General features: G+C 44.1%; 1 protein-coding gene across 3 annotated transcripts in view; it reads right to left on the bottom strand.

The window, feature by feature from the left end:
* LOC126353907 (ecdysone-inducible protein E75) overlaps nt 1-13037 on the bottom strand; it is a 407934-nt gene that overhangs the window by 17508 nt on the left and 377389 nt on the right. For all 3 annotated transcript variants that reach the window (XM_050003135.1, XM_050003137.1, XM_050003136.1), the window contains exon 3: nt 1813-1957. In XM_050003135.1, coding sequence (XP_049859092.1) covers nt 1813-1957 — 145 coding nt within the window. The remainder of the gene's footprint in view (nt 1-1812; nt 1958-13037) is intronic.

Here is a 13037-nt window from a genome sequence, read left to right as displayed (position 1 = left end):
CCCCCGCCCCATCCCCACAATACACAGAATCCACGTTACGCAGCAATCGGCACAGTAGTGTGTCTCATATCATCAATGTTACTTCTTCAATACAGTCACGCATTTTCTCTAAGAAAAAAACTGTACTCACTTTTTACGATATTTATCAATGGTCCGCATACAGCGGAGGAGAACACCCCTCTCCCTTAGCCTTGTTTACTTCTAAAGAGAGAATCTCACGCCTTATATGCTACAACGGACGCCAAAGTATGCTTTTTTTTGCCCTATTAGCAACTGCTAATAACAGCCACACTATTCTACTTTCATTAGATACTACAATTAGTATGGGAATTTTCGCCTGGTACTATGCTTCGTATGGATGTAAACACAATGGTTCTGATTCCACGTTAAACAACAGATTTTTCTATGAGTGGGTGAACCAGTTCTCACCTCGCAGAAACCCCGTGACACAATACCTGCAGCAGCATTATGGCTACTGAGGCACTGTCGCGTTCTTTTCTGCTGATGTCTTACATTTTTTCTTCTTAAAGTGAAACATGACGCATTTATCATATTATTATAAACACGAACAATGGAAGCAACAGATGAGACTCTAACCGTACAAGAACGGACAGTTAAAATAACCAAAAACTACAAGTTGCACGGAAGAGAATACAATATTTTTGTGACGAAAGTAACAAAGGGAATAACAAGAGAGTATTTTATACATGAAAATAAGGAGGTTACAAGATTCACTTCTCGCCGTGAGTGGAACAAAGCTGTAAGTTTCAAGAAGACACTAAAAAAAGTGAAATTAAGAGGAATGTGATGTTTTGTGTGTAGTCAGAACAGAACAATTATTAGTAGTTTTGAGAAGCAATGTGCATCTTCATAAGCATAAATCAAAGTTTCCTGCAATAGCTGAAGTAACTGACAGATTAAAATTATGTTTATAATTACGAAACGTTTAGTAAGCTCTAGGTAACATCAGGTGACGAACTACATTCTAACTTCAACAGCACTGCTCTCGAGAATTTGACAACTGTTCGTTGATTCTGCAACTGCAGAAAAAAAAAGATTCTGAGTATGGAGGAAAGTGATTGACGTTTTACACACGTATTTTTACTTTGGATACAATCACAGGACGAGTTAGCAAAACATTTCCAGTTTCGGTCATAGATTGGCCATACACAGAAGCCGTACATCATAGGGGGCGTACGGCGAAGAAACTGTCCTCGATGTATGGCGTCACGTTACAAATACATCTTCACTCCGGAAGTCACCTTATGGTGTGTAGCGCAGCGTAGGTTTGATAGTAGTATCAATTCCTTCCTGCCGTGTTGCATTCACTAATGACTGCTTCGCGGGAAGAGCGACACGTGATAAATCTCCGTAAGCGCTCTTTTCACAGTTTCGCTGCCAAGTGTGTAAAGGAGTCATCAGGCCAGAGATTGTTTTCCCACGCCACGATGCTTTACAAGCCGTGGTCCTGTTGGAGGTGGTATGCCGAAACTGGCCCTGATGACAATTATATTCTGTGGCTCTGTCCGAAATAAAAAGGTGGGATGTAGTGACTGCAACACTGTTATGTTAATATGATTTTTTTCCTGTCCCGATCCGTCAGTGTTTTTATTGCTTATGACATTGCAGTTCACACTGACGAGCTAATCGTAACCAAGCATTTTATACCTGTTGAGGTGTTGAAACCGGCGATAAGTCAATAAATATACTTTGCGATCGAAACTGATTCTGTGTTGAGCTTGCAGCAGTATTGTTGTGTTGCCGAGAGCTCGGCACCCCGGTCGTGTTTACAAAGAGTATGGAGGCACTCACCATCTCTGCTCATGCCCACGGCGATGCACTTCTTGAGCCGGCAGTACTGGCAGCGGTTCCGGTTGACCCTGAGGATGGAGCACTGCTGGTTCTTGGTGCAGGGCCGGTACTGAATCTTCTGCTGGATGGACCTCCGGAAGAAGCCCTGCAAGGGAGCGCGCGGTGAGACACATCGCGAGCTGCAGCCCATGGCGTCCGGCGGCAGACTGGCTGGCTGGCTGGCTGGCCGCGCGGCAGCGGCCCAGCCGGCTGACCCGCTTCGCGGCCGTTCACCCCGCTCGCCGTGACACACTCTCGCGCCGGCGCCCAGGCCAGGCAGCGCCGAGCCGCGCGGGGCGAAAGCGATAGTGTTTCGTCACGAGGCGAGCAGCGCCGCGGCACGGCGAAAGTCCCGCTTTCCCAATATCGGCCCACATCGCCGCGGGTTACCACACAGCCGCAGCCGGAGCTGGAGCCCAGCACCGTTACCAAAATGTTGCCGCAGCCAGCCAGTCGGCCGGCCGCCGTGTGTTTACCAGCTTGCAAAAGCGCACAAGTTAACCAGCGCAGAGGGGATCGAAAGGGAACGAGCGGGAGAGACGGTAAGGGCTAAATAGTATGTGGTACGAGTCAGAGTTGCAAGGCAAAATTTGGGAACGAAGAGTAACTGGCAGAAACATTTGGGAGTGAAGAGCAATTGAAAGGGAAAATTTGGAAGTGAAGAGTAATTGAAAGGTAAAATTTGGGAGTGAAGAGTAATTGGAAGGGAAAATTTGAGAACTAAGAGTAATTGAAAGGGAAAATTTGGGAGTGAAGAGTAATTGGAAGGGAAAATTTGAGAACTAAGAGTAATTGAAAGGGAAAATTTGGGAGTGAAGAGTAATTGGAAGGGAAAATTTGGGAACAAAGAGTAATTGAAAGGGAAAATTTGAGAACTAAGAGTAATTGAAAGGGAAAATTTGGGAGCTTAGAGTAATTGGAAGAGAAAATTTGAGAACGAAGAGTAATTGAAAGGGAAAATTTGGGAACGAAGAGTAATTGGAAGAGAAAATTTGGGAACAAAGAGTAATTGTAAAGCGAATCTTTGATGAGGAGTACAGCTTAACAACTGCATCAGCTGTAGTGGAAAGCTACCTGTAAGTAACTACGAACGAATTCGTAAGTGGTTCATTGGTAGAGAATCTAAGGACTGATTTGAATTCAGCGCGAAAAGAAACAGCCAGAAGCGGAGCGAGGGAAAATAAAGGAGTCACAGAGCCGTAAAGGGAAATGTCTGGAAGATAAGTCGCTGATGACGGGTACAGGTTAACAATTGCATTAATTGTAGTGGAAAACTACGTAGCTAAGAACGAACTCTTAAGTGGTTCGTTGCTAAATAATATGGGCTAAGAATAGATATGAATCTGGCGCGAAAAAGTAGCAGTAAAAGTAGACAGAAGGGAAAATAAAAGAGTGTTGCAAAAGAAAATTTGACGGTGAAGAATGAATCAAAGGTAAGTTGTTGACAAAGAGTATTGCATTAATTGTAGGGGAAAACCATGTAGCGAAGAACGTACTTGTGAGTGGTTCTTTGGCGAAGAATATGGGCTAAGGGTAGATTTGAATGCCGCAGAAAAAGAAATAACGAAAGGGAGGGAAAATAAAGGAGTCAAACTGCTGTAAGGGAAAATTTGGTGCTTAAGTGGCTTTTCAGTCTCATCAACTGAAGAGTGAATGGAAATAAAGTCACCGATCAAGAGTATACGATAACAGTTGCATCAACTGCTGTCGGAAACTAGGTAGCTAAGGACGTAATAGTCAGTGGTTCTTTCGTAAAGAGTAGCGTAAGAGGCTAAGGACAGAGTTGAATGAGGTAGAAAAAAAATGGCGAAAAAGCGGGGGGGAGGGGGGGGGGGTGGTATAGGGAAGTCAAAACGTTGATAGAAAAAAATTGGCTCAGCAGCACAATTTGAATCCAATCAACTGAAGACTAAATGAAAGGCAAGTCGTTGATGAAGAGTATAGGTTAACAATTACATTAACTGTACTAGAACAACAGGTGGCTAAGAACGTAATGGTTTGGTTCGTTGGTAAACAATGTGACCTAAGGATATATTTGAATCCGGCAGAAAAAGTAGTGAAGAGTGGCGAGGGTTTGGAGGAGTAAAGACTAATATTTTAGCATAACGGCTCAAAAAGTTGTTCATGAAATTTTGGGACTGAAGAATGTATGGAAGACTCAGCGTTGATGCATAGCATCGGATAACAATTATACTGTGGTGGAAAATTGGACAGCTAAGAATGTACAAGTTGGTGGTACCTTGGTATCAATTTGATTGCAGCAGGAAATAGGGATTCGAAAATTGTAATGATTCTGAGCTGACTGATTTGGCTTGTCACTCCAATTACGGCAGAAAAGCAGAAAATGTCAGTTGTGAAGATGAGCGATTTATTGCTGAGTCATATTGGCTCAGATTGAGTTTCATTGGGACGGGACAAAATGGAGCGAAAAATGAAATGAGTATTGGATGAGGAATATCACTAATCTGACTCTGGTAGAAAACTACGTGGCGAAGAATATAGCAGTAATAAGACTGTTATCAAGAAATGTCGACGAAGAAGTAGTTTATATTGTTCAGCACAGACTGTAAAGATGAATGAAGCATTGGTGCACAATATGAGCTCAGAATCGATTTGGTTGTGGTGGGAAAAATGTTGTGATGGGGAACATGGACGCAGAGTTCCTTTTATTGTGATAGAATTTTACGTATTGAAGAATGCAGTAATGGCAATTTCTGTTTTATTTGTCAGGCAGTACGGTCTACTAAGAACATATCTGACTTTACGTGACGATTGGGAAGTGAAGAAAGCAGGGGCGACATGTGTTCTGGTAAGTGATAAGACGGAGAAATAGGAAGCGAAGTCCACAGGAATGAAGTGTTGCTGGTGAAAATTATAACTAAGGATCTGTTTGAGTGCGATGTAAAACAACGTAACACAAAAACAAAAGCAGCCCGCCAGGATGGATGTGATAATTCAGCAGCCACCAGTGTAATACACATCATTTCCGGCGTACATAATTTCTGGAAACGCATAACAAGCACACCGCTGCGCCATGAAAGTAAGGGTAGACCAGAGGCTAGAACTAATTGTGAGAGGAAAGTGGATACTGAGGAAAACTTTGGTAGCGAAAGGAAGTTACGTATATGGTTTAAATGGCAGATAGAGTGCGAATAAAAATTATTGCCTCTTCTGTCGACTCATTTGCCGAAAGAAATGATAAAATGGATCCATTTAAAAATCTCAAAATGGTTCTCTGACAAATGTTTTGGTATTCAGAACAGCTACTTCTCATATTACAGTTTTCATTTGTTTCAGCGCCTTACTTCGTCTGTAGACCTCTAATTTTGTTTCAAAATAGTCGATTACCTACAACATGGTCAAAAATTTTTATTATCCCTTTTAAGATTTGCTTACATCACTCAAATATGTCTTCGCACAAGGGGTAAACATTAAACTGGTAATGCAAACGGCCTAAATACGATATATTGTCGTGACCACCAAAAACGCAAAAGTCAAGTAAGATTAAAAGAAATGCATTTAAAACGAAGAAAGTATGTCTTCTATGATCCCCCACAGTGTGTTGAAGAATTCACTCCATTGTGTAACAATGACAGGACATACAGTATCATAATGTAAACGCGTCAAATGCAAGATCAGTTATCCTTGTGTACATCGCGTAGAATTGGTAGAGCAACTAATTACTCTCAGAAATTAGTATCCTATCAACAAAATGCTGCCACAAAAATATAAATACGCAACCGCATTGTTTCTACGCCTGTAACGTAGAAGAAAAGCCACTGACTCACACACAATGACACTTAGGTAAAAATGGCCAAATTTCCGTACAAAGGCTCACGAGGTCAACAAATTACAAATCACATTTAGAGTGCGGTCATCATCTCTGACGATACGATGAAGGATCACGGAGGGAAAAGGGAAGGACAAAGTTAATATGCGCGGCCCTCGGCGTCCCGGCGTGCAGTACCGTTATGCGCGAGATGCAGGAGTCCAAATACTGCACGCAGGGTTCATCGACCCGTGCCGGAAGCAGGGCTAGCCCCGAGTTATCTAATCGGGCGTCGACCCCGCGCTGGCCTACCACAACACGGCACGCGCATGCGCGCTAGCCACCCGGGCCGCTCACTGGGTCACGCATGCGCCGTGCGTCTAGCGGGAAAAAAACGACAGGCGTGCAGTGCCGGGCACTGCACCCAGCTAGGCCACTGGCAGCTCACGTGGGTTGTGCACGGTGCATTGTATTAAACAAGGCGGAGAGAAACTGCTTACTGGAACGCATTTTCAGGGGAAATGTTAACTGTAACAGTACCACAACTTCCGTTTCAATAAATTACTAGCTGAAAATAATATCACAATTTAAACACTGTAAAATATTCGACTTTTTTTTAATATTACGCAATATGTCTCTAAATGCGAAATAAACGACATGAAATCCGAACTTAGAGAATGAACTGAAAGTTCACTTAGCGTGCCATCCTCGTAACTCGTTATGAAATGCAACAACTTTCCAGCTAAAACGTGGTTAGTGTTTAGGAAGACCAGCTACACAGCACACGCTATTAATATGACGTCATCTACAGGTAAATCTGAAAGATCAGTAAGTTCAAATGGATAATGATTTGACATTACACTACACAGCTAAAGATTGACCCAAACAAAAATAAAAAACATTTGCCGTAAGGAAAATTCATGAAGCTTCCGTTGCGTGGGCTCAGACACCGCTTTATGACTGGGTAAAAAGTAAAACAAAAATGGGGAATTAAGTACTGCTTTCTGAGCACAGGCAACTGGTTCTGTACAGAAAGAAAACCAGGACGAATTTTGTCGGGCAGAAAAAGCATTAACCTCATTCACAATACCTTTGATAACTCCATGCCGCCTCCAGTATTGGATTTTAGTTATGAATGCACTTTTGCACAACTTCAACTTCGGCATTAGGCCAGTTTCAGGTGCCATTATTTTTGGGTGTACAATAGTGCGTACGTAAATCCAATAGTAGCAGGTTGTATGGAATCCTTGAAGGAATTCGTGGCCGCTGTGGACGCGACACCAAAGAAAATTATCCCACAGAATTACTGTCAAAGGTACTTCTTAACTTTCTGTTAGGGTAGGCGCCTAACACGCAAACATCTTCTACACAGTAGAATATCCTCTGTGAACAAGGTAGATAAACATCATATTGTGAGTTTGGATAATTTTACTGAGGGCAGTACCAACCAAGGAAGCAGATCGATATGCGATTTTAGTGTTTATATTGGTAATGTCAGAGTATCACTTGCAGTTCTCAATTCACCTGTTCTCTTTTAAATGAGTTCATCTCTAGCCATCTATTGTTATTGTGTGTGAAAGCTTATGGAACTTAACTGCTAAGGTCATCAGTCCCCATGCTACACACTATATATCCCAAATCATCCTAAGGACAAACACACACACCCATCTCCGCCATCTATTCCCTTTTAAAGAGTTCACCAATGATTTGTTCACCAATGATTTATCGACTCGTGCGGGTGTATAGTTTGTGTTTGTGTGTGTGATAGATAATTATTCTCGCTGTTGATGAAATATTTAATACGGGTGAAACCGTGGCTGCGGAAACGGCTTCGATTTCGAGCACACAAGGCTGGCGGTTTCTCCCGAGCACAGCCGCGCCGCCGCGGAAGGAGATATCCTTTCTCTGGCGAAAAATTCGGCGAGCGAGAGCAGCGAACAGCGAGCAGGTGAACGACCGCGGCGCCGCGAGAAGGTCACTCGCGGACGTCGACCCCGGCGCCGCGCTCGGCGGCGCTCGGCCCGCTCCGGCCGCGTTCGGCTCCGCTCGGCGCACTTTTGTTTTCGCCCCGCCCCTCCCGCTGGCCTCATTCGCTAACAAGGACACAGTTACGTCAGCACGGCACGGCACTCGTTCCCATTCGGCAGCCAGGAGTCACTGACACTTTGGGGAGAGCCCTCCACCCCGATACACCCACTCCGGCTGCGATTTCCGAACGAGGGCGTCGCCTAACGGGCACCAGAATACTCTCCGCAAACACAGATGGACAGAGGCTGCCTCTTCTGTTTCGCTCATTCCGCGGAGACCTCATCTGCGCCCTCCTGTGTCCTACAACGTTGGTCGGGGAAAAGAGCAATGAACTCGGGCAGCCGCAGGAATCGTATCGCCCTTCCCTTTCATAAGCTAATGGCACTTACTTTGCTACAAACTTTTTTTCCATTTGCAGACTCGTTTAAGTTAATTTTGACGTCTATGGGACAGATATTATTTTCTCGTGACTACTCCAGGTGTATCATAAATAACAGTGTAAACGCATACAGTTGCAAGTACATGGTACTGGGAACAAAAAGTCTCAATAAACATGGGCTCTAAAACGCATACCTTAGAAGCTGGGAGCTTCCTCATCTTCGGTACTGTCAAACAAAACTTTTCTACTGCAAGCTCTGCTTTACATATTTTGAGAGGTGGTAGTATCTACCAAAACAAGAAAATAATGTCCAGTAAACATGGGATCTAAAGTGTACACGTTAGGAGCTATTCTTTATCTTCGTTACTGTGAAACACATCTTTTCTACTGAACAAGTACTCGTAACTCTTAAGATATGTACCTTAGAGCCCTTGTTTGCTCGATGCTTTTTTTTTTGTTTTCATCCTGTTTACCTGCATCCAAAATATGGAAACCAAAAAGCTTGCAGTAGCAGATATTTTTTTCGCAGCATCGAAAATGAAGAAGTGCTTGCAGCTCATAAGTTATGCGTTTTAGAGGCCATGTTTACTGATACTTTTTTTGCTTCTAGTGTCGTATACTTTAAAATGCATGCGTTTACGCCACTAATTATGATACATACTGTATACAACATCCAACTGTTGAAGTAAGCAACGTAAGTGGCTTTTAATCGATCTCACACATTCTGAGGATATCTTACCCTTGTTAATGGTAGTTGAGCTCTACGGCTGTGTATTAAATTACGTGGGAATACAGCAACCAGTCGCTTTATATAGCTTTATTTATGTCAAGATGACTTTTGGGGCTTCATCTTGTATTGGCGTGTTTCACTTAAATACAACGCCGAGAAAATGTTGTTTTGGCGAAGACACAAAAATAACGCGCCTACCGAAGATGAGTGAAATTTCGAAACGAGGCATGACGTGCATACAGCTGTATGAGTGAAGCCTGGTTGCTGCATTTTTCAAGTAAGATATGTTTATATTCTTAATTTCGATGAATACAGAAAAGACAAAAAATTGTCTATCAATTTCGACAAAAGTTCTAAGCAGATACGTTCACCAGTCGAAGTTACCTTTTGTGATACTGTATTTGACTCGCTGGATGTGAGTAATAATAGAGCAGAAAGATATCAACGGTGTGGTTGAAACACGGTTTCGTCCCGCGCCTGAAATTGCGGCCCCCTGCCGCCATTGCGGCAGCAGAAACGGGCGAGCGGGGGCCTGCAGGATGAGGGAGTTGCGATTCAAAGAGGCGGCTGCGAGAGTAGCGGGTGCATTGCCCCGTGGCCCGGCCTTACAACACCGGGGCTGTTACGACACAGCACGGCCGCGGGCCGGGGGAAACTGAACTGACACACATTTCGCCGCTTTCTTTTTGCTGCACTTTCGCGCCAGCCGCCGTGTAATTTTTATGGCGCCAGCGTAACAGTCCGCTGCTCATTGACCGCCTGCTCCGCGCAGCAACAGCCAAGCCTAATCGACTATTCGCTCCCCTTGTTCTTTCAGGTGCACCCTCGTTTGCCTTTGCCTCGACTTGCCATGTTACAAGAAAACAGCCATGGGTAGCGCTACTTATGAGCAAGACTTACGCCGTGTTTTTTTTTTTTTTTTTTTTTGCACATCGGTATTCGATTTATGTTTATCAGAGACTTATTTAGCCGAAACATGAACTATAAGAGATGTTTTTCCTTCGTGCATTCTCTGAAGGGACCACAGAGAACGTAAGTAGGTAGCACTACAATTCTGATCATGTACATGAAACAGCAAAAACAGATTAGCATTCAAAAACGAAGATAAGTTTAGTCTCAAATCGTTCAGAAAGTGGTCACTACAGTATTAATAATAAGAGTTTCGCGATAACATTCTTCTGTTGCTATAATGTAATTCGTTCCCTTTAACAAAAATAACTCTCTAAGTATTGATACTTTTTGTTACTGTTTAATGTAGCAAGAAAAGATGGTAAAATAGAGGAAGAGGAAAATAATGAAGAAATGGCTACTATCAGCATATTCTTGTCGATAACTCTGTGAAGTTGTTAAATAACTGTAAACAGAAAGATATGCCGAAATTCACAGTCAGGGTGGAGGTGAAGCCTCTAGGAACACACAAATAATATATCAAATCGAAAATATGTGCAAACAGCAGTGAAGCTTTCGAAGTCAAAACTGTCGTCCATCCCCCCCCCCCCCCCAACCCCCGAGAGGGAGGGGGGCTTTGGGTGCAAAAGCTGTATACTGCATCCTTGATAATCATTTTGTGTGTTCGACTGCCACATTACCACTGTCAAGTACCAGCGGCTTGTGGAGAGAGAAAAGTATATAAAATCCGTACTGCAAGCTAACTATGTCGGAAAATATAGTACTGCAAAGAAAAGGACGGGAAGATTACTGTGTAATGCATTCTCGTCGAAAAAGAGGCGAAGTGCCAGTCGTTCAGAAAGTACCCTCCACCACACACCATCAGATGGCTACCACAGTGTAGATGTAGATATTATTAGCGACAGCCACAAACTTGGATTGTGGAAGGAAGTCTGCTGTGTCTAATCGGATCATCCCATGTTTGTCTCGCGTGATTTTGGAAAACCACAATAAATCTAAATCAGGATGGCTTGGATGGGACTTTGAACCTGGGGCACTCCGAATGCGAATACAGTGGATTAAGAACAGCGCCACTTCGCTCGGTTGTAGCCTACTGAATAACCATAATACTTAACCCGCTCATCGTCATTTATAAGGATCAGTCTACAGATGTTACCGGAAATATTGAGAAAATTAATATCTATTGCTGTGTTAGAGAAAACATAAAGAGCGAAATGTGTTGTACCTGGAGAAGGCACTAATAACTATGGGTACAAATGGATGGATTTCAAAATACTAAAGACCCTGCTGAAATAAAAAGAAAACATAGATAAGGAAACATGGACAACAACAACTGTGGATGATTGTGACAAAAAGAGAAACAGAAATTCAATCTAATAATCTAAAATAGCTTCATTTGCAAAGTAAACAACGACAATTTTTCTTACCCAGGCTCATTACCCTCCCTACCTTTCGTATGTGGGTGTGTAATGGGTTCAAGAGATGTGCGAAATTCGTGCCGTGGGCTGTAACAAAGTAAGTACGTTTATATCGGAACAGTTTGTAGTGAGTACTCGTTATTACGTTCCCACACTCCTCGTATCGGTGATGGTCAAGACAAACTTGGCGACTGACATTCCTTTAATTGTGTAAGTCGGTAGCCACGATTGCGTGTTTTGACGAGTGCTTCGGCTCTAACTCAAGTAACTTATGTGCATTTTGATTCAGGCCGAATGGCTTAACGATGATGGCATCCTCTTAGGTAAAATAGTTCCCCATTCGGGTCTCCGGACAGAGAGTGAAGTCATCACGTAAGAGTGTGAAGATCTGCATTAACGCAGAGTCTGTACGGAAGACCACAACAACAACATCGTACAACCACAGAGGGCAACTGCACGTCGCTCGGCCAACAGCGGCCCACCGCAGACTGACACTTAAGAGACACAAAATACAAATCGACATCGAGAGACAGGCTCTGTCATATGGCACTCGCGACGTATACGCTGAAATTGAATGTAAATAATACGTCTTTTGTAGTGGGCGTCGCTCTACTGCAGTGTCACACATGGCGAATAAATAGGAAAACAGTAGAACGTCTGTGTATGGCCATGTTTTTACCTACAGTGTCACTTGGCTGAATGTGTACAAGGCTCTGTGGCATAACTCAAACGCAGCCAAATTGCCACACTAGCTGTGTATCTCTAACAAAGTTAACGTATGTCCTCACCTCGGGTACGGTTAAAACGATTTCGCCCCCGGGTGGGCTCGAACCACCAACCTTTCGGTTAACAGCAGAACGCGCTAGCCGATTGCGCCACTTTGGCTCACTTGTGCTCTGTATATGAACGCAATTCGTACACCTTCTGCAGGAATCTCGCAGAATGGTAGCTTAAACGAAAGGAAACTGAAGATACGGTTTAATCCAGCCAGTGAGTCAGTGTATGGTCATGCAGAAATTGAGTAAGCACGGGGTGCAGTGTGTGAGATGATGAGGAAGCCAGGGAGAGTCGCCGTGTTGTGGGCCCGCGGCCGGCAGGCAGTCGTCCCGTAAGACGACGCGAGGGCACGGAATGCTAAGCTGCCTGCGCCGCCGCCGGGGCAACGACCCGTCCGCAAGTAGGCCAGCGGCGCGGCGAGCCCGCGCGAATGGTTGCCGGCGTTGGCGCGCGCTATATATACCGTGATAACGGGCGCGCGCGCGTGCGCGGGTCCACCTCATCTCACCTCAACCTCATCCTCAACCTCATCCTCTGCCCTCCCCGCCGACACTTCCTTTCGGCGGCCGTTCACACCAACGAGAGCGTGCTCCAAATCGATACGCCCGTCGCGGACAAAAGCGAAATGGGGCCGCAGATTAACCGCGAACTGACTGCTGACTCACGCCCAGGCTTAGCGGCAATGGCTCACGCGCGCGATAAGTGCTGCGGCGCAAACTTCCGCCTCCTAAACGCTCCACAGGTACGCAACAGCCACTACGAGGCATATCAGTAAACGGTTTTTTCCGTGATGAGGAAAGAAACAAAAGAGGACGATATACAACGGCAAATGAATCAATCCGAGATACGAAACCCTCAACCCAAAACGACTGCTTCCAAAGCTGCGACGCCAAACATGTGTTACGGAACAATATAGCTTTACTTATTTCCTTCTATTTGGCCAAATAGACGCCGCATGCCCCTTTTTTCCTCCTATATTTTTTTCATCTTTGCATAATATCTCTTTTCTCCATTGGCATATCACTCCACACTTGTTACTCTAAATTTAATATCCTCTTCCTCAAAAGACCTTTTTCTGCTGCCACTTGTGCTTTTATGTTGTGTATTTTTAAATATTTTTAACATATCGGCTCCAGCTTGTCGTTAATTTCTTTTCCTACAGATACTTGTGTATCT

Source organism: Schistocerca gregaria, chromosome 3, assembly GCF_023897955.1.
Source record: "Schistocerca gregaria isolate iqSchGreg1 chromosome 3, iqSchGreg1.2, whole genome shotgun sequence".
Lineage (NCBI taxonomy): Eukaryota > Metazoa > Arthropoda > Insecta > Orthoptera > Acrididae > Schistocerca > Schistocerca gregaria.
The sequence above is the reverse complement of the archived record's forward strand: the minus strand, read 5'-3'. Positions and strand labels throughout refer to the sequence as shown.